General features: G+C 55.8%; 10 protein-coding genes across 10 annotated transcripts; 4 read left to right on the top strand and 6 right to left on the bottom strand.

The window, feature by feature from the left end:
• Window positions 1-66: 66 nt before the first annotated feature.
• Window positions 67-465, top strand: BO66DRAFT_440824 (uncharacterized protein; the record flags this gene model as incomplete). Its single annotated transcript, XM_025651289.1, has 1 exon — window positions 67-465. One exon carries the CDS (start codon window positions 67-69, stop codon window positions 463-465), a length of 399 nt encoding a protein of 132 aa, XP_025501714.1.
• Window positions 466-991: 526 nt separating this feature from the next.
• On the top strand, window positions 992-1354 carry BO66DRAFT_440823 (uncharacterized protein; the record flags this gene model as incomplete). Its single annotated transcript, XM_025651288.1, has 1 exon — window positions 992-1354. The coding sequence occupies one exon, from the start codon at window positions 992-994 to the stop codon at window positions 1352-1354; it is 363 nt and encodes a 120-aa protein (XP_025501713.1).
• A 192-nt stretch (window positions 1355-1546) lies between these two features.
• On the bottom strand, window positions 1547-3684 carry BO66DRAFT_393589 (putative flavin containing polyamine oxidase). Its single transcript, XM_025647792.1, has 6 exons — window positions 3426-3684; window positions 3348-3378; window positions 3159-3296; window positions 3060-3110; window positions 2754-3006; window positions 1547-2688 (listed from the first exon to the last, which is right to left on the bottom strand). The coding sequence occupies exons 1-6, from the start codon at window positions 3536-3538 to the stop codon at window positions 1679-1681; spliced, it is 1596 nt and encodes a 531-aa protein (XP_025501712.1). The 5' UTR covers window positions 3539-3684; the 3' UTR covers window positions 1547-1678.
• A 1217-nt stretch (window positions 3685-4901) lies between these two features.
• On the top strand, window positions 4902-7233 carry BO66DRAFT_141679 (uncharacterized protein). The gene is made up of 8 exons (XM_025642066.1): window positions 4902-5216; window positions 5281-5327; window positions 5385-5407; window positions 5468-5610; window positions 5681-5964; window positions 6080-6520; window positions 6628-6738; window positions 6815-7233. The coding sequence occupies exons 1-8, from the start codon at window positions 5153-5155 to the stop codon at window positions 7016-7018; spliced, it is 1317 nt and encodes a 438-aa protein (XP_025501711.1). The 5' UTR covers window positions 4902-5152; the 3' UTR covers window positions 7019-7233.
• Window positions 7127-9842, bottom strand: BO66DRAFT_141763 (putative C6 transcription factor). The gene is made up of 6 exons (XM_025642067.1): window positions 9561-9842; window positions 8869-9456; window positions 8656-8807; window positions 8427-8600; window positions 7991-8326; window positions 7127-7922 (listed from the first exon to the last, which is right to left on the bottom strand). The coding sequence occupies exons 1-6, from the start codon at window positions 9684-9686 to the stop codon at window positions 7448-7450; spliced, it is 1851 nt and encodes a 616-aa protein (XP_025501710.1). The 5' UTR covers window positions 9687-9842; the 3' UTR covers window positions 7127-7447.
• Window positions 9843-10741: 899 nt separating this feature from the next.
• On the bottom strand, window positions 10742-13794 carry BO66DRAFT_413337 (NCS2 family permease; the record flags this gene model as incomplete). The annotated part of the gene is made up of 5 exons (XM_025649411.1): window positions 10742-10850; window positions 11984-12510; window positions 12563-12667; window positions 12720-13640; window positions 13705-13794. 5 exons carry the CDS (start codon window positions 13792-13794, stop codon window positions 10742-10744), a joined length of 1752 nt encoding a protein of 583 aa, XP_025501709.1.
• Window positions 13795-14310: 516 nt separating this feature from the next.
• BO66DRAFT_328311 (MFS transporter) lies at window positions 14311-16230 on the bottom strand (the record flags this gene model as incomplete). The annotated part of the gene is made up of 4 exons (XM_025643987.1): window positions 14311-14548; window positions 14610-14741; window positions 14815-15801; window positions 15905-16230. 4 exons carry the CDS (start codon window positions 16228-16230, stop codon window positions 14311-14313), a joined length of 1683 nt encoding a protein of 560 aa, XP_025501708.1.
• A 91-nt stretch (window positions 16231-16321) lies between these two features.
• BO66DRAFT_393580 (serine hydrolase domain-containing protein) lies at window positions 16322-17872 on the bottom strand. Its single transcript, XM_025647791.1, has one exon. It carries the CDS (start codon window positions 17703-17705, stop codon window positions 16527-16529), a length of 1179 nt encoding a protein of 392 aa, XP_025501707.1. The 5' UTR covers window positions 17706-17872; the 3' UTR covers window positions 16322-16526.
• Window positions 17873-18089: 217 nt separating this feature from the next.
• On the bottom strand, window positions 18090-19959 carry BO66DRAFT_403577 (MDR family MFS transporter; the record flags this gene model as incomplete). Its single annotated transcript, XM_025648873.1, has 4 exons — window positions 18090-19165; window positions 19213-19645; window positions 19696-19725; window positions 19783-19959. The coding sequence occupies 4 exons, from the start codon at window positions 19957-19959 to the stop codon at window positions 18090-18092; spliced, it is 1716 nt and encodes a 571-aa protein (XP_025501706.1).
• A 1070-nt stretch (window positions 19960-21029) lies between these two features.
• BO66DRAFT_378727 (zinc finger CCCH domain-containing protein) lies at window positions 21030-23358 on the top strand. Its single transcript, XM_025645808.1, has 5 exons — window positions 21030-21583; window positions 21635-21682; window positions 21736-22036; window positions 22085-22392; window positions 22442-23358. Exons 1-5 carry the CDS (start codon window positions 21386-21388, stop codon window positions 23090-23092), a joined length of 1506 nt encoding a protein of 501 aa, XP_025501705.1. The 5' UTR covers window positions 21030-21385; the 3' UTR covers window positions 23093-23358.
• The last annotated feature ends 556 nt before the right edge of the window (window positions 23359-23914 follow it).

Genomic DNA, 23914 nt, shown 5'->3' with positions numbered 1-23914 from the left:
CACACACACACACACACACACACACACACACACGCAAAGAAAAGAAACCGAAAGCTAACAAGTTTGATGGCACAGGACACCCTCGCCACCATCACCACAGAGCTCACGCACACCCGCCGCGGCGAACAATCCCACACCCCCCACCGCGTCTACCACCTCGTCAACCCGACCAAGACCGCCTGGGCCGACCTCGTGCCCGCCATCCAGGCCAAATACCCCCACGTGCAGGCGGTGGGCTTCGACGCCTGGCTCCAGGAGCTGGAGGGCATCCCCTCGCCCAGCGAGGAGGAGGTCCGCGCGAAGCCGGCGCTGAAGCTGCTGGATTTCTACCGCGGGCTGAGTGGGAGCGTGCTGTCGGCGGAGATTGCGGTGGAGCGGACGAGGCAGGGGAGTGAGACGATGGCGAGGTTGGGGGGTGTGACGGGGGAGTTGATGGGGAATTGGTTGGAGCAGTGGGGGTTTTGATTGTTTCGTTTCCTTGCTTGAAGTCTTGATTCGTGGGTGTTGGCGAGAATGCGCAAGGGAGGAGAAACAGTAGGAAAGTGGAAGCTGGGGGTTGGGGGGTTGGCGCGTGTCTAACACATGCATGCATATCTGCGGCCGGCGCCTTTTTTTTCTTTCTGTTAATTTTAGCATAGGGTATAGACTTTAGCGTAGCATAGAATGCATATCTTGGTCTTTTTCGCTTGGATGATACTCGGTGCCTACGTAGGCGATATGAGCAAAGTGAAGATTTTGACTTTGTCCCTGGCAGATTTCCCTTCCTTGCTTCTAGACGACGACAACAACCACACAATCACAACAACGTTCGTAGAACAGAGCCCCAATGAAGGGGGTATATAAAGGCCACATTCCCCAGCACACTCTCCCAGCAATTCAAACCAACCCTCCTACCCAAATCCCAACCAAACCATCCCAGAAAGTCAGTCCCCCCCCAAAAACCGCCTCACGCAGTATAAGGTCAACCCTAACTCCCTAAAAAGACATCAAAATGAAGCTCACCACAATCCTCCTCCCCCTCATCACCACGGCCACGGCCACAACCACCTGCTACAGCGGCGCGCCCACCAGCGAAGGCACCAACTGCCTGAGCAAGCTGGCGATCAAGAACTTCTGGTCGCTGCAGTACTGCAACTACCGGTGGAACGTCAACTACGGGGACTGGGACAAGTGGATCAGCAACAACGCCAGCCACGTGGAGCGCGGCCGGGTGGCCAAGACGGGGGTGTTCGGGGGCATGGAGGAGTGCCTGGATGCCTTCAAGGAGGTCGTCGAGCCGTGCTACGACACCGCGCAGGGGGCGTACCTGACGACGGCGAATGTGAGCCTGGAGGTGAATTGGTGTCAGTGGTGATTTCTTCCCTTTCCTCCCTCTCTCTCTTAAGGAGGGGTATGGGTTGGGGTTTGATGGAGGAGAACGGAAGCGGAGGTGCTTGGGGTTTGTGGGGAGGTGGTGTTTGTTGATAGTCGAGGGGAATGGGATATAGTTATGAAGGTCATGAAGCTTGATGTGATGTGAATGCAGCATACAACAACGGGTTACTTGTGAGATGTTAACAGTGTCATGGACGTGGTATAAGATACACCCTCTACTAAATACACACCACAACTGAACCTATATACACCCCCCCCTCCTTGCTTCCCTACCTCTACCTTCATCTCATCGGTGGCGACACGACTAATCATCATTGAAGTCATAGAAGCTATTCGCCGTCCACCCATCCACCGCCGTATAATCCGCCAACGGACTCGTGCCATGCAGCACCTCGTACCGCTTCCGGCCCTCACAGCTGCCCGTGTAGTTGCCCGCCAAACACCTGCCGCGCAACAGCCGGCCGACCTCCTGCGCGGCCGCGCGGCCCTCGAACCAGGCCCCGTGCAGGTACCCAAAGTAGCCGGCGCTGGTGGCCTCGCCGGCGAACCACACCCGGTCGACATTGGCGCGCAGGTTCTCGTGCATCTCCAGCGTCACGGCGGGCGGCCAGTTGGAGTAGGTCCCGAACGCCCAGGGCTCGGTGGACCAGCGCGGGTAGTGGAAGGCGACGGGGTCCGGGATGGTGACGTTGGGGAACATGGCGCGCAGCACGGCGAGGGCCTCCTGCTTGGTCTGCTCGTCGGACTGGCGCTCGGCGCGGTGGGCGAAGTCCTGGGTGACGGTCACGAAGATGATCCCGCTGTCCTCGAAGAACCCGGGGGTGCTGAGGGACTGCCAGATCGGGTACCAGCCGCGGGTGACGGGGTCGGCGTACAGCAGGTACTGCGTGTCCGCGGGCCAGAAGGTCTCGTTGAACTGGAAGAAGATCTTGGTGTACGTCGCCATCGTGAAGGCTTGGATGGATTCCTGCTTCCATTGCGGCAGCGCCGGCGAGAAGCTGACCGCGTCCGACTGCTGCAGCACCCCCAGCGAGAAGGTGGTGATCGCGTACGCGGCCTGGTAGCAGTCGCCGGACGCCGTGGTGATCGTCACCCCCGTGGTCGTGTAGGTGATGTTCGTGACTTGGGTGTTCAGGTGCAGGCGGCTGTCGTTGCGCCGGAGGAAGGTCGACGCCATCCCCTCGATGATCGTGCTGAACCCCCGCTGGTCGGTCACGAAGTTGTCCTCGTCGCTGAAGCCGTTGACCGTCAGGTTGCTGCCGGCGCAGCCGAAGACGAAGGAGCTGTCGGCCGGGGTGTAGGCGTCTTCGAAGTCTGGGGTGGGTGTTAGTGTGCTATCCAAGGGGGAAGTCGTCAGGCCTCATTTTTGGGGAATTTACCCCAAGACCACCAGTCCACCGCCTGCGCCTCCATGTCTGTCACCTTTGGACGCCACCCGGCCATTGCAAGACCGGTCTGCGCCGTGGAATCCTGCAGGTTGTCCGTCAGGATGACGCCCGCGTTGGCGTTGGCGATGTCGTAGGCGTCGTCGTACTCGTCCAGCAGGTAGGAGTAATCGCTGTAGCCGTTGTGGTTGTAGGTTGACAGGTTGCTGTAGTTGGAGTAGGTGGTCGAGAGATTGTAGACTTGAGCCTGGGACTGTGAGCTTCGTGCGCACTGAGCGTTGAGATTGCGGGCTAACTCACCAATGTCCAGACGGGATTCTGCGGACCCCCAGGGCTCCCAAGACCTTGCACCTGTACGAGTCAGCGAGGTTGCCGACAATACCAAGCGGTCCGGCCTACCCAGTTGCAGCCATTTTCGATGATATACGGCTTGCCATCCTTCTTCTTGCCGAACGGCTGGTGCCACGCCCGTCCTCCAATGCGGTCATTGTACTCGAGAATCAGAAAGTCGTTCATCGAGGCGTTGTGCAGCGCTTGCTGTTGGAGTCAGCTACTCCTCGATTCACTGTATGGTCGGTTGACACCTACCGCAGCAGCAATGCCAGCCATACCACCACCACTACACCAGTCAGTGACGTTCCTCTTCGGCAGCAAGAGGCGACTTACAGAATAGCGACGGTGGTTTGCTTGCATTGGCCCTGATCACGAGCATGAGCCACGTGGGCAGCGGTGGGCTGGACAGCCCACGCTCCGAGAAGTGCCAGCAGGAGAGATCGCATGGTGCGAAGGAGAAAGACGGTGGGTGAGGGGCAGCTAGGAGAGAGAAAGGGAAAGAAACTGGGCAATCGCCAACTTTTATAGCATGCTAAATTCAATAGCTCCGGTGAGCCACCGGGTTCATCGACCTACCCAAAGCTGCAGAAGCTCAACACGGGCTGAAGAGCTCCACCGACGGGGGTGGTCAACTTATCACACTTGCTTATCGGGGTTCTAAGCATATTCGGGCAAGTCCAAGCGGGTCCGGGAAGAACCACGGATTGGAGAATTGAAGATACGCTTGGACTTGGCAGATTTGGGTTGTGGGGGGAGGGAGATTCAGTGAATCTGTGGTGAAGATGAGGGGGATGCCCCTGAAGCGGAAGAGTCGCCGATTGAGATATCGGCCGTGAGAAGAGGTATCAGATCATATTTCTGCATGCTGCATCGTCTGCGAGCTCATATTCCCTGGTTGTGCATCATCATACACCGTCAGCGACAGGTACAGTACAATAAGTCATGAGCTGCAAGAACCTCGGCGATCATCACCACTAGTCTCACTTCTCATCAATTTTTCCCCGCCTCAAACCAGGGCAAACCCAGCCGAGTTCAGCTGTTGCCCGCTTCTCTTGGTCTTTGCCTCGCAAGCTGCTTACCTCTTTGTCCCGTCCAGGGGAAATGCGTTGCTTGTCCCGTTCCTGAGAATTAATTAATTAATCACTAACTATATTCCGTAGATGATTGCTGATAAGAGCTGGCCTCGGAAGAAATCTCCAATCGGCCATTGCTTATCAGCGACGGTCAATCTACGTAATTTGTGGTTATCGCCAGAGGGTTGTTGTTTCTTCGACCGCAATCATATGTTCGGAGCTGTTTTCTTTTTCTCTTCTCTTCCATGAGTCATTTATTCTTTTTTTTCATTGATTCTTCAATTCTTCTGGTTCTCTGCACCGTACTCGTACTGACATCACCCGGTCGCTCGTCGACTCCACACCCATAAAGCGGGGAGTGCGCCCGCCTGTGCCACGGTTCATGGAGAATTGTAGTGTATTTCCGACGAAAACAGTAGTATAGTGGCAATGGCAAGTCAGCTGCAAGTACTGAGCACAAGAGACATTTATCTCCTGCAATCATATCCTCCACATTGTCTCTTGGGGGGTGGAACAGCCTCCACCATCACCACCGTTGACAAGGGTCCTTGGGGTATTGACGAGGCTGTGATTGTCTCACACTCTCAATAGTTAGGCAACAATCAACAATCAACCATCAATAACCAGCACAATTCCACTCTTCTCATCTCCATGAACCCAAACCGTCAAGATATCCTTGACAGGTCCGGCCCACAGCCCCATGCGAGATGACAGACAGCGCCAGCACACGCAGCACACGCCGCCCGCGGGCGCATCCTCGCCGAAGCCCTACAGGATGAGCTCGGCTTGGCGCCACGATTGGGCTTCATTTTATTCGGGGGATTCGACTCACGAGGTACGGCGGCTAACTGCGCCGCCAACAAGGCTGGTCTAGCCTGCAGTAGGCTGTCAATCAAGCCTGTTTGTTTGTATATAAGAAGAGGCAAACCATCACCAGCCTCGCGGTGGGCGCCTAGTTCTGGGTGTGCCTTCAACCCTCCGCGCGCGATGGAGAAACTCCGCACCAGCTCGTCGGTCGACCGACCGGAGACGAGGATTTTCGAGGAATGCGGTAAGTTTTCCTCTTCTTTGCTTTTTGGCAAATCCAAAACTGGCTAACCAAGTCACAGAGCCAGATGACTGGGTAGAACGGCGCATTTCGCTGCTTGAGTTAGATGCCGAGGTCACACTCTCCCTCCACACAGCTCAATTGAGCAAACAATACTCACAATCTCAATAGACCCCGCGCTACTCGACAATAATGTATTCATTCAATTCTGTCCCACTCCTGCACCCACCAGCACCCTGACATCAAGAAATTAGCTTCACCTCGACCACGACCCTTAACGAGCCCTCGCACCTGCCCCTCTTCCCCGACCGCTTCCAGCCCATCATCACCGAAGACCTGAACGGCTCCTTCGACTGCGAGGACATCCCCAACGAAGCCGGCCAATTGATCCAGCACAGTAAGCAGCCATAACCCCGCACACCCCATTCATAAACCCTTCCCACCACGACAGAATAACAGAAATAAAGGATCATGGTCCACCTACAAAATCAAACGCGTCGTCGAACCCCACAAATACCACTGGACGCAAGCCACCTGCTACGTGCACTGGGACCCGACCACCAGCCACCAGACCGTCTACTGCATCGACCTGCCGCTGGCGGCCCGCACATTCCTGAAAGCCTTCACCCCGCCCGCCCGCCGGCGCGCGCACGACCCGTACGCCTGGCACGCGGCGTTCGCGACGGCGTTGATCCCGGAATACGACCGGTCGATATGGGGGTTACGGGATCTGGTGCGGGAGATTGAGAAGGTTAGTCAGCCCTTCCTGCACTTCAAGGACCGAAAAAAAAAAAAAAAAAAAAAAAAAAACAAGCGCTACAAGACCCCAGCCGTCCGTGATGCAATACTTATAGAGTTGAGGATAGGGCCGGCTCAACCCCACGGCCCTGACGCCGGATTTCTTCCCGCATCTGCACGACATCGCGCGCCACATCTTCCACGCCAACGAGACCCTCGAGGTAGCCCAGCATACCGTGGAGAGTTTGGTGAGGGAGCAGATTCGGTCGGCGGGATTGTATTCCCCAGCAGCAGCGGCGGCGGCAGCAGCAGCAGCAGCAGGAACAGTAGCAGCAGGGATACCGAATCCCACTCCCACTCCCACTCCCACTCCCACCTACAACGCCCCATCGCATTATGATCACAATCACAGCTACAACCACAGCCACTGCGCCCCAGCACCATCCACAAGCACGCACCTCTCCACCCTCCAGACCGAACGCGCTCTCCGCGCCCTCGCCAAACAGCTCCATGCGCTGCACACGCGCAGCCGCTCGCTCACGGAGCGGTTGCACAATGAGATCAATCTGGTGCGTGGAGGCCTTCCCGTTCTGCCTCTTTTCTTTCTTTTTTTTTTTTCCGCAGTCTGTGCTGATCTTTGCACTGGTCTTATCGCTAACCAGAATGTGGGGGTTAGGGATTCAACCTCGTCTCTCAGCAGTTCGGCCACGACACCAAGTCCGATTCGGCGATGATGAAGACCATCGCCGTGGTGAGTATGGTCTATCTGCCGGGGACGTTTGTGTCGGTACGTGGGTCTTTGCTTTTTACACATTAAGCTTTGAGAAGGAGAGTTGTTCTGGAGCTGATGGCTGACGGCTTAGGGCCTCTTCGGGACCAACTTCTTCAACTTCACCGACGGCGACGAACACACCTGGTTCATGGCAGGCTCGTTCTGGTTGTACTGGGCGGTGACGATCCCCTTGACCCTCGCCACCATGGCGGTCTGGGCTTGGTGGCATTACTTCCTGCCTGCAAAGAGAAGAACCAGAAAGATGCCGGTGAGACAGAGGGCGGAGACGGTGTGAAGGATACGCAATGCCCGGGAGGGGTTACTGACGGGAGCTATGAAGTGATGACTTGGATGATTGGGGTTGGAGATCATAGACAGTGCATTGGGTTACTCTGTAGGATCGATCCGGGCGGACATGATGTATAATGAGTTATGATTATAAGGTGTTAATGATAGTCTAATAGCTAATTTAAAATGGCAGTGATTCAGAGACACATGAGACAACTGCTGAATCGGGAGCTCGCAAGTAGCTGGGGTCGAATCCTGAAGAGCGACCGGCTACTAGTCGCTACAGTCCAGGTCCAACTAATGGCAAGACTCAAGATTCAGTCGTAGACCGGCACACAGGCCGGTCGGTTTAGGGCTCGCTGGCCCGTCGAGGAGGGATCATTAGATCCTCTCGGGTATCAAATTGTGCATGGGCAAAGGAGGGTTTCAGGCCACCTCATCCGGCGGGACTGCTTTCCTCCGCCCCATCGGGGGATTCGTCGACTCCCGACATTGGGGTGGTGGCTAGTGGTAACAGAAAAGTTGTAAAGAGAGAGGCGGTCTCCACGGGCAAGATCACCCCTTGAGCCTGGGCTGTGCTGCGCACGATCCCGAGCAGATTCCTCCCACCGTCCCACCGTCGTGTTAAAGATTTGGCGGCAACGGAAAGGGTGATAAACGCCTCTCGGTTGTCGGGCTCGTCTAGCCCATCCAACAGAGCGAGAAGAGCCCCCAACAGACAGGAGCTATTGCTGACCGGCATCCGCTCCACGCCCCAGCACGAGCGATGAATGCATGTCAGATGGGCAATGTTTCGCGCCGCCGAGAGCCGCACAGCGCGGGCGTGGAGCCCAACCCGGTCGGTCGGCGAAGGCGGTGTGCCGGATAGAACCACTCCATACAGCGTCAGGACAATCAGGTGGTAATACATGCTACATCCCTCGGTAAGTTACCAGTCGAACCAGATCGAATACCACGGACTCATGGACTATGGACTCACTGCAGACACAGGATATGAGGCGCTTCGAGTCGCGTGCCTTTCAAGCATGCAGGCCAGTGGTCTGCGCAATGTTGGAGGTGTTCATGCAGAACAGTTACCCGCGCGGCAAGATCGGCGCATGGCGGAAGCTCGAATAATCGAGTCACCTCGTAGGCGATGGGAGTCAAGTTCGAGAGAGCGATGAATAGACAGTCCACGTGACCAGGGATGCCAGCGACCGGGCGTGGATAGGGCTGCCATATGTCATCTGGGCCGCCCTCATGGCGCAATAGTGGGAGCCGGTGGCGGTCGGGTAAGGGTATCGACGGGCGGCTCCGGTCGGTCAGGGCATGGATCCTGGCCGACGCGTCAGTGGAGCTCCTTCATCAGGACCGGGCGCATGGGGGCGATGGAAGAGGAGGAGGCAAAAGTCAGAATTCGGGCGAAGGGGCCGTACGTGGCGACGTTGAATAAACCCCAGACGGTCCGATTCAGCCCATGAACCATCCGCAAGGTATCCAGGTCGGGATTAGTGGCGAGGGTGGAGCTCTCCTGCAAGAGTTCTTGCAGTGCGTAGGCAAGCTGGTTGCGATAGATCCAGCCCTGCCGGTCGCGACCGGTCCGAGCAGCACTATGTGGAAGGTCAACCCAGGAACTCGGTTGGAGGTGTCGTCCAAATGACCTACCACGACCATAAAATCCCCAAGCCCTGCACGGTCGGCAACGTGATCCGCCCGGCTTCCTGGTCGAGTAATCGTTTCGCTTCCTCGTAGAAATGGACGCCCTTGGAGGCGGCATCGCCGGGGATGGTGAACGCGTCCGGATAGTCCGAGTAGGCCTAACCTGATTAGCTCAGCTCGGCGTAAAGCCACTGCACCATGAGACCTGTGCCAACCTACACATGCGTCGGCGAGGATACTGTTGACCAAAAACGGAGAACAGAACCGCCCTGACCGCTTGCCAGTCTGCATCTCCCGCAAGAACAAATCCCGATCGATCCAGTTGCGGAAGGGATGCGACCAGGTAAACCAGAGCGATATGAGGTGTGAAACAAAATGGGAGTCGGGTACAACAACGGTCCAAGGATGCGCCGGTACGAGGTACCGTGGCGAGTCGGCGGCACGTTTGGCTTCGAGCATGCGGCGCATAGGCCGCGAGCGGTCGGAGGATTGAAGATGTTGGACTTCGCGACTCAGTTGAGCCAAGTCGGGCGTCAACTCCAATTCCGACTGCGGGATATGGAGGTGAATGTGCTGGCGGATTTCGTCGAGAGTGGGATCGGTACGGATGAGGTCGATGAGGGGCATGACATAGCCATTGCCACTTTCGCGAATAGCACCCACGAGGCGGACCAGCAACTCCTCCTTGTCGGCCAATTCATCGATTTTGCGTTTAAGAGCGCCCCGGCGGCGCTTGTCGGCGCTTTTGTCGAGAGTGCATTCGACATTGCTTTTGACGCAGCTGGCACAGGGTACGGATCCGGTACACTATAGTCCGCCGGTCGGTTAGTGTGCGTGCGAAGGGAGACGGGAGAAGGGAGAAAGGGAGAGGGGCAAAGGCGAGAAATAATGGAGGAGGATGAGCCGCGCACCTTTAGTTTCCGCGCTTTGCAGGCGGCACAAGCAGTACCAACATTCTTTCTGCGCTGGTGGTTGTCGAGAGCAGCATTGGCACCAGGAGGGGCCGGAGCCAACGGGCGCGACTTAGTATCGGACATGATGAGGATCCATGACTGAATCGCACGGGCAGAAGCAGAAGGTGGGGAGAAGAGGAGGAGAAAAAGAAGAAGCAAAGGGACAACGGCGAGAGAATATGGAGCGAAGGAAGGGGAGGAAGGAGGAAGGAGAGGTCAAGGAGGAAGTGAAAGGGTCGAGGATAACAGGGCGCAAGAATCGCGAAGATAAGAAGAGGAAGAGGGCAGGATAGTAGAAGAAAGAGGAGAAGGAGAAAGAGGGGAGGAGGGGACCGCAAGAGGGAAAAGATGGAAATGCATGAATGTGTGAATGGGTGGTGAGTGGTAGAAGTGTCATTAGTGGTGGTGGTGTTGGTTTAGTAAGTAACTACGGAAAAGTAGTTCAGGTTGGGAGGTGGAGGAGTAGGAGTGAGCAGCCTCAGAATGGCAGATCCCGTGCAGGAGAGGAGAGAAAGCAGGTCGATCCAGCGCGAGGGAGGGGGGAAAGAGGAATGACGGCGGACGATTGGGTGGTGGGAACATCCCTTCCACTCGATTGGGACCGAAGTGGATAATAATGGATTGAAATGGATGGACCTCCGTTCAAACAAAAAGGTGGAGGAGGGAAGGAAAGTGGATCGACCCGCTTGATGCTAGATGCTCATGCTGATGCTCATGCTCATACTTCCAGTTCCTGTATAAATGGGAGAATACTCTGTACTTTGTGTAGACAATCGACAATATCGATAATCGACAATAGACAATAGACAATAGACAACAATAGACCAACACGGATCATGCAGGCGAAGAACTATTGACTACCTGGTAGGTATTAATTTAAATTGCAAAGACTCAATTCAGTCACAACTACAGTTAGCCTCTTCTCAACTTGTACAGTCCATACGGTAGTATGTGGTAAATTTGATCCATCATGGATCATTGTCGATGCATGCTGCTGGATTAGGCAAGTAGCACCATCGCCGCGGGCGGGCATTCATCATGGGTCCATAAACCAGGGTTCCCCGTAGTCGTACGTCTGAAGCCAAGCAGGCTGGAAAAGAACATCCCAAGTCCATCCATCCATCCATCCATCCATCCATTCATTCGCTAGGATAACTCCTTCTCAGCTGGGAACTATTCCCGAGATGATTCCTTCCTGCCGGCCGAACCGAATCAGGAATGGGGGGCAAATTCCCGAAACCGGCAATGCTGGCGCACGCTGTTGCATCTGACTGGTGATTTCCCAGTCACGGGACTACTACCTAGTAGACGGCCCGACTCCACTAAGCCACTTTCAGGAATCGGCCTGTCGCCTACTATCTCCGCTGTTTTTGATTGGGTGGCAGATGGTGCCTGGCTATCTCCGCCGGCCGATCGGGCTTGCCAACAAGGTTGAAAGGTAAAAGTTAGGGAACAATCGAACTGATTCATTCGATATTCATCAAATTCATTCAAATTCCTAGGCGATCGTCACTCCCACACGGTCTCGATCCGAGAGCAGAAAAATGATGAGGCCCACTACGTTAGTAGTCAGAGCCTCAAGCCTGAGGACGAGAGACACTGAGAAAAAACAGGTTTTTCCCCCTCTTACCCAAGTCAGCGAGCAGTGCAGCGACCTATCGAGGTCTTAGACCGGTCGGATCTCAACTCTCTCGACTTGCGCACCGAAAGAGACTCCCCTCTTTTCACTCCTAGGCCATGGGCTATAGTAATTTGGTAGCTCGGGCTTGCTCGGCACTTGGACGCTATATCGACTTTTTAAATTGGGGCCAACACCGGCATTCACTCCTACGTACCTCATCATTCGCCCATCGTGGTTCATGCTGCCTGCCGGAAATCATTTCCTATGGCCGCCCGGACCCAACAGTCCCCATAAAGTATCAGCCACCAGGTGAGGCCTAACTCGATACGGGCCAAAGCGCCCTAAAACCACCAGATGCGGTGGCCACGGCGATCTTGGTGTTCCGTTCCTGCGTGGAAATTTGGAGGGATTTGATTTCCGTGAGATTTGTGCCGATGGGTGGCAAAAGGGGATGCTCGTGACAAATACTCATAATTAGTGTTATTATTAATGACGCTCATGTTACATAGAGTACGGAGTACTGGTAGAGCTGAGTCCTCATACGAGTAAGGCGGAAGTGGCGAGGCGCCGGCTAGGCGCGGCAGCGTTGGACGCGGACCTGAAAGACCTGGAAGACCTGGATTGTGGCCTCAGGCTCCAAGGTCACATGTTATGTGTTTACACCGGCTGTGGCTTCACATCCACCACTTGCTTCTTCTCCCGCGACTCCTCTTCCTTGGACACCACCGAGCGTCGCTCCTCCTCCTCTCCTCCAAACGACCGATCCATCGAATCGTCGCGCCAAAAGTCTTTCTTACCTCGCGCCGCCCGCTTCAACCACGGAGGGAACAGCCCTCCTGGAATCCGCCACGTCCATGGCTCACTCTCGTCCAGGTTGGGCGGCACCAACCGCCCGCCCGTCACCTTCGCCAGCACCCACGTGATGCCGTTGATCGTGATGTAGCTGCAGATACCGGCAATCAACCCGTACGCGATACTATACGTGAACGGCATGATGGCAATCGTCAAGAATGCCGGAATGGCATCGCCGTGGTACTTCCAGTTGATCTGCGTCGCCGCCTGCGCCATCAGCGCCCCGACGATGACTAGCGTGCAACCAGTCGCCCAGGGAGGGATCGAGGCAAAAATTGGCGAGAAGAACACCGAGATGAAAAAGCACAGGCCCGTCATGCAGGATGTCAGCCCCGTCTTGCCTCCTTCTGAGATACCGGCTCCACTCTCCACAAAAGCCGTCACGGGCGGAACTCCAAACAGAGACCCGATCGAGATCGAAATGGCATCCACCATCTGGGGACAATTAGCGTCGGAGCGCCTAGAAAGAACGACTGAGGATACTCACATAGGCAATAGAGCTGCCCTCGAAGTCCTGCGTGACCGGATCAATCGTGCCTGCATAGCGCGCCATCGAATACAGCGTTCCCGTCGTGTCGAGAATGTCGACATACTGCTGCTGTTAGTCGTGTGCCCTCACCAGCCGTCAAGGAATATTCACATACCAAGAACGAGATGAAAGCCAACCCGAACTTCGCGCCGTGACCACTGATGTTCCACTCCTGCGCGACGAGCGTGCGCGTGATGGGATGGAAGGTCACCACCTTCTTGAAGAAGTCGAAACGGCTGTCTCCGATCGAAGAATGAGGGAAATAGGTGACATCAGTGGGGCGGGGCCACGAGATGATAGAGACAAGGAGGATACCCATGATGATAGCACCCTTGACTCTGTACATCATGAGCACTACGGTGAGCACACCGCCGCAGAAGATACCGATCCACATGGTCGGGCTACGCATGACGGCCGAGGAAGGACAAGCACCAGTGGTCGCATCCTTTAGGCTCTCAGTACATCCTGCCAGATCGATGGGCACACTGGTTCCGCCCGTCACAAGTCCGATACCCGCACTATAAGTGAGGCCGATCAGGGTCAGATACAGCCCGATACCCGTGCCGGTGGCCAGCTTGATCGAGGCAGGTAGCGCACGGGCCAGCCATTGTCGGATACCCAACAGCGTCAGAGCCAAGAAGACGAAACCTTCCACAAAGACGGCCGTCAAGGCGATTCCATAAGGGATCAAACCCGATCCGTGATATCCGACCACCGTGTATGCGAAATAGCTGTTGAGACCCATGCCTGGGGCGAGCGCGACCGGAAGATTGGCGAAAAGTCCCATGCAGAAGGTCGACAGGGCCGAGATGGCAGCGGTCGCGGTAACGACGTCGCGGTTGACCTCCTCGACGCACAGGAGGTACTCCGTGTTGGTTGCGCAGAGATCGGACATGCTATCCGCGGGACAGACGCAGGGACCACCCGATTCGGAGGTGATGGTCGCGTTGACACTGATGATGTACGCCATCGCGAAGAAGGTGGCGAGACCGGCGCGGAGCTCGGTGAAGAAGAAACTACCCTTGCGTTCCTTGGGCTAAGGGAGGGATCAGTCACGCTCGCGATGCACCGCTGTGCATCCACAAAGTGCCACCACTTACATGGCCCGAGTTCTCCAACCGGAACCATCTCCCCACGGGGCTGCGAGCCACCGCGAGATTGGTTTCATGCACCCAGTTCTGCAAACCCATGGTGCAAGGCGACTGTCAGTCTATTGCAAGACAATCTGCTGCGAGACAAGCTCGAGGAATGAAAAATAAAAAAAAAAAACAAGACAACGCTGACAGCTTTCCCCCCAAGCCCGGGGAACCAGGGATTTTATGTGGTCTGTCAGGCAGAAGCGGCGAAAAAAATGTCGCGGGAGCCGGGGAACGAGGCCAAGTGATAAGCACCCGCACGCGATCGGGAAAGCAACGTGTGGGAAATTTTCTCCTTATCATCTTGGCAGCTTGGCAAAGGAATGGATTCAGACTGGACTGGCTGCTCTGTCCATGGGTGGCGTGCTTGGCAATTCGCCTCCAGGCAATCAGCATCCTTGCAGTGAATATCTCCTGATTGTTATCGGCTAGGGTTACTTCGCTAAGCGGCGGAAAAACTGCTGGCCAGCCTTGGCAACCGCCGGAAAACTGCAGGCTAAGAAGCAACTAAATGAGCAACCAAATGAAGTAGGTTTCTAATCTGTTACGGAACATTTTCACGTGTGCTTATCAACAAGCTTTCTCCTGGAAGACTACGGGCGATGGGGCAAATTTACTCTTTCGCCGCAGTGCTGGGCCATACAGGATGAACCCCAGTGGGATGGGAATCATGATTGCGGCGAGGCATCCCAGTAAGGTGCCTGCCCATTGCACCCCCAGGTTGACGAACATCTGCTTGGCGAACAAGGGAAAGCATGCGCCCACCGCCGACCGGAGGATCGTGTTGGCGGCGAACACCGAGGCAGCACTATAGTAGCTCTCGTCAGCTGATGACTTGCAGGGATGCAGGGACCTCCTCATCTACCCACAATTGCAGATAAGAGTCAATAAGATAGTTGAAGCACTGCAAGAAGATGCAGTAGATTCCGAAGCCGGTGAATACTCCAGAAGCGGTTGGGGCCATCCAGTGGATCGACTGTGTCCAGCCCGTCCAGCCGTACCTGTCGCAGCCTTCTTTAGCTATTGTTTCCAACTCGGTGATTACTGCGGGGGGGGGGGGGGGCCTTCCCTTACCAAAACAATCCAATTGTGAACGCCGCACCGCCTACAATCGCCGGGGGTAATCTCCACTCCGGCACCGGGACGTCTCCGTTGGCAATCAACTTCTTCGTGTAGCTCCCCTGACTCATTAACACGTATGCCCCTCCGGCAAATTCGCCAATAATCAGCCCGATGAAGGGTAAACTGCCCACCCCCAAGTTCATCCCATGAATCCCCTGAAACACCACGGGGTACGCCGACAGCAGCGCATACATCAGGCCATAGATGAACGACATGTACAGGGTGACCAGAAACACAATCGGCTCGGTAAAGAGCATCCGAAACGGGCGGCTAAAGTTGACGGTGATCAGCTCGCGCAGATCGATCTCCACCTCGTCCTGCTTGGCGTGGATGCCCCAGTTCCGGGTCTGCCGGCGCACAATCGCCGCCTTCTGCTGCAGGAGCGCGGGCGCGTACGTCTCGCGGTAGAAGAGGAGCAGGAGCGCGAACCCCAGGAAGCCCATGATGCTGGCGATGTACATGGTCCAGCGCCAGTGCAGATAGCTCATGGTGATGAACCCGCCCGTGAAGGGCGACGCGAAGGGCCCCACGAACACGGCCATGGCGAACATGGCGATGGCGATCCCGCGCGTGCGGTTGTTGTAGATGTCCGCGAAGGCCGCGGGAACGATGGCCAGCGGGCTGGCGGCGAACAGCCCCGCGAAGAACCGCGTGAGCATGATCGTCTGCACGTCCTTGGCCGTCGCCGTCCCCATGGTGAACACGCTGTACCCGAAGATGCCGGCAGTGATGGGCCAGCGGCGGCCGTAGAGTTCGGATAGGGGCGCCCACAGCGTCGGGCCGGCGGCGAAGCCCAGGACGTACAGGGTCACGCCTAGGACGGCCACTTCGGTGCTGATGTGGAACTGTTCGCTGATGGCGGTGACGGTCGAGGAGAAGATGGCCGAGGCGAAGGAGGAGACGAACGTCACGTAGGCTAGGATTGCGGAGAGGAGGATTCTGCGGGATGGTTAGGGTTTGTGTTTTATGGAGTGCAGCAGCAGCTCAGACAAGCTCGCACCCCGATCCATGCTAGTATTTGCAGGGTCTAAATATCACTCACTTCGTTCCCGTGGCCCAATTATGCGGATGCATCGGATCCTTCTCGTCGAGGAACTCGACGACATACTGATCCGGGTCCGGGAGATGCGGGGGAAACTCCTTCCCACCGCCCATGGGGAGCCATTGCTCGCGCGGCGTCCGGGTGCTGCCTCTGCGGGAGCCGACGGTTGATTCATGGGTGAGGCGGAGGGATTGGATGCGCGAGATGGCAAGGTTGCTCTGGGTCTGATGGAGGCTGGTGCTGGGGGTGCGCACGGGTTCGAAGCTGAGGTCCTCGGTTGGGATGGTGGAGAGGGAGGAGGCACTGGAATGCGGGGAGGAAGGCATGGTGATTTGGAGGGGGAATGCGATGCGGAGATGGGCATGATTGCGATAATTGCGATTGGGTTGCATTTAAATGATGCCCATGGTGACTGGGAGAGCAAAGTGGTGGTGTCATCATTGCGGGAGAGAGCCACGGTTCGATCCCAAAGGGACGGTGTATGTAACATGAGGGCTGATCTTGGTACGGATGAGGGCTGCACACAATATATCTATCTATCCAGAACGAAGCTATACTCAACATCCCAGCTCCTCCTCTCCCACAGTATATACCTACTAAGTATTCTATAAACACAACCCATCTACCGCGTAGCAGCCAAATACCCGTCCAACGCGGCATAAATCGCCTTAACATACTCCCTGGCGCGCTCATTCTCCGCCAACCCCATATCCATCTTGTTCATGGTGTATGTGACGGTGACCCCCCTTTCAACATCCATCAGCGCCAACGACCCGCCCCAACCCGTCCAATAGCCCACCCTCCTTCCATCAGGCAACCAACTGGGCCCCGAAGGCCTCGCCATCGCCATGCCCACCCCAAACGTGACCGGAGCGCCCAGCACCAAATCCACGCCGGACACCTGCTCCTGAAAGATAAGATCGACCGTCTCCTCCTTGAGAAACCTTTTCCCGCCCACCACGCCCTTGAGGGTCACCACCTCCAGAATCCGGTTAATCGCCCTGGCATTCCCAAACCCATCCGACGCCCCCATCTCCGCGTGCCGGAACCCCGGCGTGGCCGGACTATCCACGCCCACCGCTCCGGCGGCACTCGATATCGCCCGCGCGGCCACACTCCCCGGCTGCAACACGGGCATCTCCCACTCCGCCGGTGGCGGCGGCACCAGCGCCGCGATCCGCGCCCACTCGCGCTCGGGGACATCGAGAAAGAACCCGCCCGCCGCGCCGAGCGGCACCACCAGCTCGCTGTGGATGAACTCGCTCAATCCCCGGCCGGTGAACTGCCGAATCAGCCCGCCCAGCAGGAATCCGTACGAGAGGATGTGGTACCCCGAGGCCGTGCCGGGCTCCCACCAGGGGGACTGGGCGATCAGGCGCGCGGTGCAGGCCTCCACGTCCAGGATCTCCGAGGCGGTGGGCCCGGGGCTGTCCCACCCCGCCAGGCCGGAGGTGTGGCTGAGGAGATGGCGCACTTGGATGCGCGGCGAGGCCGTGAAGGCGGGCCAGTAGTGGCTGACGGCCGTGGTCGCGGAGAGTTGGCCGCGGTCGATGAGGAGGAGCGTGCTTAGCGCCGTGATCAGTTTCGTCAGGGACCAGACGGGCACGAGCGTCGTTTCTTCCCAGGGTGCCGGAGGGGTGGTGGAGGTGCTGCCGCCCCACAGGTCGAGGACGGTTTCGCCGTGGATGCTTACGCAGAGGGAGGCGCCGATCTCGGTGCCGGTTTGCAGGTGCGTGGAGAAGAGGGCGCGCACGGCCGCGAAGGCCGGGTGCGAGGTTCCCTTGACGGTGGGGGTGGGCATTTGGGTGGGTTAGATGGGTTGGGTGGTGATGAGAGGGGGCAGGAGGAGAGAAGAAGAGGATGAGGGAAGGAAGGAAAGAGAGGAGGCGAGGAAAGGGGGGAGGAGATAGAGATATTTGTATAGGGTTCTGCCTGGAGATGATGTATATGTGTACTGTATGGAATGACTGACTCAATGCATCCTCAAGGTTAACTTGTTGTTTATCTGGGCTGAGGTGAGATTAGACGAGGATCTGCCTCGGTTTATCCTAGTTCGGGTTAGCTGGGCTACGAGGTAGTGTCTAGTCCTAGTGCCACCATGATTCAAGCTACTCTTCTGTACTTACTGGACATCGGGTTGGGTGGGAAAAGAATGTTGATGACTCCATACTATATACATGTACATCTAGACCCGGCTCTTAGCCATCTCGACGGCATCGTCCAGCTGACCATCCTCCACAGCTTTGGTCGGCTGCGCATCCCCCAGCCTCAAATCCTTCAACGACAGACTAATCAAGAACCCGAACCCGGCAACAGCGGTGTACAGTACCCAGACCCAGCTCAACGCCTTCGTCAATGCATCTAACACCACCTCCCGCTCCTCGCCCTTGGGCAACATCTTCACAAATGCCTCCGCCGCGGTGGACGCGGCCACAATCTCCTCCGCCAGGGTCTCGCCTAGCACCGCCGCCATCGTTCCCTCCTTCGTGCTCACCACATGGCCATACACCACCGATGCAACCACGACCGACACCGCCGAAGCGAGCTGCCGGATGAAGGAGAAAGTCGCCGTCCCTCGGCCCAGCTCCTCCGGTTTGGTGTTCGCCTGCAACGCAATCAGCGTCGCCTGGAAGTTCGGGCCAATGCCCAGCCCCACTACCACCTGGAACAGAATGATCCGCGGCCACGAAGCGTATGACTGAAGGTCGATGTAGAGTCCAAAGCCAAGGGTCGTGAACAGCATCCCCAGACAGATCGCCTCGCGCGATCGGCCGGTACTCCGCATGTAGAATCCCCCCAGCCCGGACGAGATCGAAAGGGCGACGACGAGCGGGAGCAGGTACACGCCGCTCATGAGGGAGCTGGCGAGGAGGACGTTCTGGAAGTAGACGGGCAGATAGAAGCACCCGCCGATAAACACGGTGGCGTGGCAGAAGTTGATGAGGAGGATCGTCAGGTTGTAGGGGTTGGAGAAGATGGTGATGGGGATGATGGGCGTGCGGGCGAATTTCCACTCATGGAGGAGGAAGAGACCGGCCGTCACTAGCCCGAACACGATGAGGCAGATGATCGTGGCGGACGACCAGGGGTACTGGGAGCCCCCGAATTCGAGGCCAAAGAGGAGCATAAGTGTGGCGCCAACGATCAGGAAGAGGCCGGTCCAGTCGATGGCACGAAGGCCGGCTGCGAGCGGGGTGAGCGGGGCGGTATCGAGTTTGAGGAAAAACAGAAGACCGAAGAAGGCGAGGCCTCCGATGGGAACTAGATGAGGTTAGCGATGTAGCGATGGCGGTGCCACGAGCACGTACGGTTGATGTAAAAGCACCAGCGCCAAGTCGAGTAGGTGGTGAAGGCGCCGCCGATGATGGGTCCGATGGCACCGGCGATAGCCCAGGTTGCCCCAAAAATGCCTAGATACGCCGACCGGCGGCGCACATTAAACAGATCGGATACGCAAATATTGGCCAACACAGTAATGCCTCCGCTCCCGACTCCTTGTATGGCGCGGCCCGCGATGACCATGGCGACGTTAACGGCCACGCCGCAGATCAAACTCCCTCCCAGGAAGAGCACCACGGAGATGATGAGAATGGGCTTTCGGCCCCAGATGTCGCTGATCCGACCCCACAGTGGGACACACGATGCGTTGGCAAGAAGGTACGAGGATGCGATCCAGGAGTATGCGCTGTCGGAGGCTTTGAAATGGGCCACCATTTCTGGTAAGGCCGTCGAGACAATAGTCTGTGAGGGGTAAGTGTGTTATCCATGATACTCGAAGACAAAAGCCTTACAATGTCCAATGCTGCCAGAAAGACGCATAGCTATGCAAGCCTGTTAGCGATTGTTACATAGGGTTGTGCTCGCACAGGTGCTCGTACACTCAGCGCTGTCATCACGACAGCGATTCTCTGTTTGCTCTGATGGTCGGCCGGCGAATCATCCTCCGCTGTAATTGGAGGGACATCTTTGCCCACGTTTGACTCCAATAAATCGTGCTCATCTTCCATTTGCTGGTATAGACGGGGAGACGATCCTTCCTCCGTCTTGACAGCCATGGTCGGGGTTTAGGGGTAAAAACCTGGAACGAATGAAACTGAAGGATAAAACGAACGACAAAACGAGGGACGATTGCTTAAGTGAATGAGTGAAAAATATGATGGCGATATTAAAGTCAAGAAACATTGACACAAGTGTCTGGGAAGGCCAACCCCCGCGACAGCGACAGGCCACGAGGGTCGAGAAGTTTCGGATAGCCGAAGCTCCTTGACAGCCCATCTCGAAGCATGAGGAGCCCCACTGGCTCGATCGAACCTGGTGTTAAACCTCCCGATTACGGATGGCGATTGGTGGTATCTGCCTAGGCCCACTAGGTGTATATCCACCCGACGTCATTTCATGGCGCCTGGGAATGTTTTCCAGGCTAAGGCTGGGGGATATCCTTAAGGGGTAAATAGGCGAGTTGCCTCGGGTAGTAATGAGGAAAGTACGTGTAAGGGGGCAGTCGGGAGAGGACTCATCCGCCGTGGTAGGAGGACTTTCGACACAGGAACATTGCGTCCCATGGTGCAGCAGATGTCCGCGGGCACTAGATGTGTGTTCCTCGAATCTTCGATGAAAGAATCAGAATCAGAAGGAGCCGACGGGCATGGAGAAAGTGAGGGAATCCACAGAAAAGACTTTCGGCTCAGTAGCCATGGCTTGCCCGGTGGAGCACGATGAACGGGCAAAGCCTGACCAATCCTAGGTACGTAGCTGAATATTGGAGTGTGAAAAAGTCTCCAGGCTGGACATCTTAGGCAATGCTCTTTCAAAGAGTGATGGTGACTGAGCTGGTCAGGGAACCTTTAAGATGGCAGACAAAAGGTAGGTAGATATTGAAGATGAAGATGAAGGTATTCGGGTGGGTGCATAAATCCAATTGAAGTTGGGGGTGAGTCAGCAATCCTGGATCTATGCAGCACGTGACACCTCTCCTCAGTCAGGTGACTACCCCGCGAGTTTCTCCGACCGCCTTTTGCATGGTGGCTGCCTGGTGGCTGCCTGGGTGCCTGATCAAGTCTTATCGATAAGGCTCTAAGCGATTGCCAACACAACAAACAAATTCACCTGCTGCCTTGGTCCATCACCGCACATGCCATGCCATCATCATTTACTCTCTTCACTCTCTTCCATGACATCTCTCGGGCATCTTAAGAGCAGTCAAATTGAATCTACTCTGTTTCAATCTTGTTGCATTCGCTTCTGAATGTCTGTGACTGCCTTCGCTATTTTATCTTTTCTGTCCCCCCAGCATACTCACCACGTCGGTTGAATGCCTGGCGTCCATCAAAACACCTCCACTACTTCACGGGGCCGGCGACCACCTCTAGTAGTCCATCCAACCTCGTCTTTTCGCGAAAGCCTTATCTGACAATTATCAACCATCAACTCTCTCACTCCGAGCTCCCCTCCCAATCTCTGTCCAGCCTACCGAAGACCAAGATGCTAGCAGATGCCGATATAACCGCTTTGGACAGCCACCTAGGCACTATTGTCCGCGAAAACCAACAACACCACGACAACCTGCAAAACTTGCTCTCCAAGTTCCAAGAGCTGCTCGAAAGCTACAACAATCTGAAGAGTGATTACGAGGAGGAAAAAGAGGGACGGGAGCGTTACAAACGGTTGGCGAGGGGGCAGGTATGCGGGCTCCAGCTTGTGCTTGGCCAGCAGCTAAAGGGAAATACCTAGGAACGGAACCCGTTTGTGTTGGTCCTAGTTGACGGTGATGGCTACCTGGTATGCGTGCATATTCTCTGTCATGTACGGCACCTGACTGACAAGGGGCCTAGTTTAAAGAACACCTGATCAAAGCTGGAAGCGATGGAGGTATCACGGCTGCTCGACTCATGCATGACTCAATTCGCGAGTTACTACATGACCGCCTTGGGAGTCACGCGGACCAATGTCGGATCATGGTTCGCATCTATGCCAACGTTCTGGGTTTATCCAAAGCACTGGCACGCTCCGGACTTGTGGGCCATGAAGCCCGATCGTTATCGCCTTTTGTAGCCAACCTGACAAGCTCCCAAGATTTGTTCGACTTTGTCGATGCAGGGGACAAGAAAGAAGCGGCTGACTACAAGATAAGAGGTCAGCCTGTCCCCCCATCTGCCACGTCCTGTTCGCTGACCGAGATAGAAATGTTTCGGATGTTTGCTGACAACAACCAATGCAAGCACATTTTCTTCGCCGGGTGCCACGATGCCGGGTACCTAAATTTACTAACCCCCTACCGTGGACGAACAGATCGTATTACCCTTCTTAAAGCGGCCGGGTTTCATAATCAGTACAATACTCTAGACCTGCCGGTCAGAGAACTTCCGGAGGTCTTCATGTCGACACCCTTCGCTGGTGTTCACGCAAGGGAGTCTCCAAGTCAAACTCAGAGTCAATCTCAGATTATACCGCCCTCGCCTAGCCGTCCGGTCTGTAAGCACTATCAAAAGGTAGCACCCACCGTGGCCCAAGTGTTGTGCTGAGCTAACGTAGCTGCAGGGCATTTGCAGGTATGGAAGCACATGCATCAAGCTCCACATACAACCAAATCAACAAATATCTAAAAGCCCCGACGATACTACATCAATCTTTGACCGAGAAAATTCATCTCCATCCCGAACTCACGAATACTATGCAGCCAATCTGCCCACCACTACCGACCCATTCTATGGGACTCATGTGCCTATCAACAAGACTGGAGACCGCATTGATACCTACTGTGCCGCACCCTCGCCTGAAGCGCGGGACCAGTACTCTCGTCGTGCCAGATTCCACCGGCCTTGCAACAACTTTCACTTAGCCGGACACTGTGATACTTTAAACTGCGAATTTGACCATGGCCCCATCGATATCAGCAGCCGTAGTGTGATGGCCCACATTCTACGCCAGCACCCGTGTGGTGCCGGTCTCACTTGCCGATCAATGAAATGTTTCCTCGGCCATCACTGTCAGAAAGACGGATGCCGGGGCACCAAACCTTGCAGATTTAACAGGCATGCTCATATGCTGGACCTGCACATTGCCAAGTGGGTGCCAGCCTTGGAGAAAGAAGACGTTGTCGTATCCTCCGTGAGCGATGTATCAGAAGAAGCTAGTCCGGTCGACTCCGACAACACCTTCGCATATTCAACCAACGATACACTATCTTGAAGCGCTGAACGATCCATAAGGATCAGTGCACTGAGATTCGATACTATATCCGATACTGGAACGATCGTAATGGAGACATAGGTATTAACACTAAGATGGAATCACCAACTACGCCGCCTGCATTAGGTCGTTCTAGGGTCAATATGTAAACCAGAGTACCTCAGGTACATGGAGGTAATAATGCGATAGCCCACTTTTGAGCATTAATGAAATCGTTCCTCTGGATGTTTCCCACGTTATCTGACAGTCAAATGCCGACCTTCTACACGGACCATTAGGAGCCAATTTACCTTGAAACTGTGCCAGGCCTGGCTGACTTACAGACACTAACAAACCCAGGCTCCTGCTTTGCGGTGGGCTACAGACAGCAGCTCCCTTGGCGGCCCTGAAATCGCCTCCATGCAATATTCCCATGCAACGCTCAATGTATTCTCGCATAATATCCACCTGAACCCAGGTCGATATGTGACCCCGCAAGAACAATGTCTTTTTGATACTGGTGGATACTTCCCGCCCGCAGACAAAGCACTAAGTGTCTCGCGACCGCCTAAGTTAATCGTTCTTAGTGTTTCACTTTACCTGAGCACTTTCTTTTCAAATTTGAGGGAGTTTACCGGGCCACTGATTGTTCTTGACGCTTGATCGAGTTAGCCTACTTCTTTGAGTTCTGGCACTTTCGGCTGGAAGCCAACACTGGCTTGGCTTTGTGCTTTCATGCTGGATGACGTACCTCGTTTGCTCCAGGTCGCCATCAAAGAGCAGCGGCTGTGATCTCCGGGTTGCTAATGCTACAGAGCATTATGTCGTTCATAGGAGTTTCCT

This window comes from Aspergillus aculeatinus, assembly GCF_003184765.1.
Source record: "Aspergillus aculeatinus CBS 121060 unplaced genomic scaffold BO66scaffold_39, whole genome shotgun sequence".
Taxonomy (NCBI): Eukaryota; Fungi; Ascomycota; class Eurotiomycetes; order Eurotiales; family Aspergillaceae; genus Aspergillus; species Aspergillus aculeatinus.
This window is presented reverse-complemented; position numbering and strand designations above follow the sequence as displayed.

Bases quoted from the DNA above. Each gene is read 5' to 3' on its own strand.
- BO66DRAFT_141679 (XM_025642066.1), top strand. From the start codon at position 5,153: ATGGAGAAACTCCGCACCAGCTCGTCGGTCGACCGACCGGAGACGAGG. The intron at 5,408-5,467 runs GTATTCATTCAA...TCAAGAAATTAG, and splicing joins CCGCGCTACTCGACAATAAT to CTTCACCTCGACCACGACCC. The intron at 5,965-6,079 runs GTTAGTCAGCCC...AGTTGAGGATAG, and splicing joins TGGTGCGGGAGATTGAGAAG to GGCCGGCTCAACCCCACGGC.
- BO66DRAFT_393580 (XM_025647791.1), bottom strand. From the start codon at position 17,705: ATGCCCACCCCCACCGTCAAGGGAACCTCGCACCCGGCCTTCGCGGCC.
- BO66DRAFT_141763 (XM_025642067.1), bottom strand. From the start codon at position 9,686: ATGTCCGATACTAAGTCGCGCCCGTTGGCTCCGGCCCCTCCTGGTGCC. The intron at 8,327-8,426 runs GTACGGCCCCTT...CGCGTCGGCCAG, and splicing joins GGTTTATTCAACGTCGCCAC to GATCCATGCCCTGACCGACC. The intron at 7,923-7,990 runs GTGAGTCCATAG...CGAGGGATGTAG, and splicing joins CCTCATATCCTGTGTCTGCA to CATGTATTACCACCTGATTG.
- BO66DRAFT_393589 (XM_025647792.1), bottom strand. From the start codon at position 3,538: ATGCGATCTCTCCTGCTGGCACTTCTCGGAGCGTGGGCTGTCCAGCCC. The intron at 3,379-3,425 runs GTAAGTCGCCTC...TGACTGGTGTAG, and splicing joins CAAACCACCGTCGCTATTCT to TGGTGGTGGTATGGCTGGCA. The intron at 3,111-3,158 runs GTAGGCCGGACC...TGACTCGTACAG, and splicing joins TCGAAAATGGCTGCAACTGG to GTGCAAGGTCTTGGGAGCCC.
- BO66DRAFT_378727 (XM_025645808.1), top strand. From the start codon at position 21,386: ATGCTAGCAGATGCCGATATAACCGCTTTGGACAGCCACCTAGGCACT. The intron at 21,584-21,634 runs GTATGCGGGCTC...GGAAATACCTAG, and splicing joins AACGGTTGGCGAGGGGGCAG to GAACGGAACCCGTTTGTGTT. The intron at 22,393-22,441 runs GTAGCACCCACC...ACGTAGCTGCAG, and splicing joins TCTGTAAGCACTATCAAAAG to GGCATTTGCAGGTATGGAAG.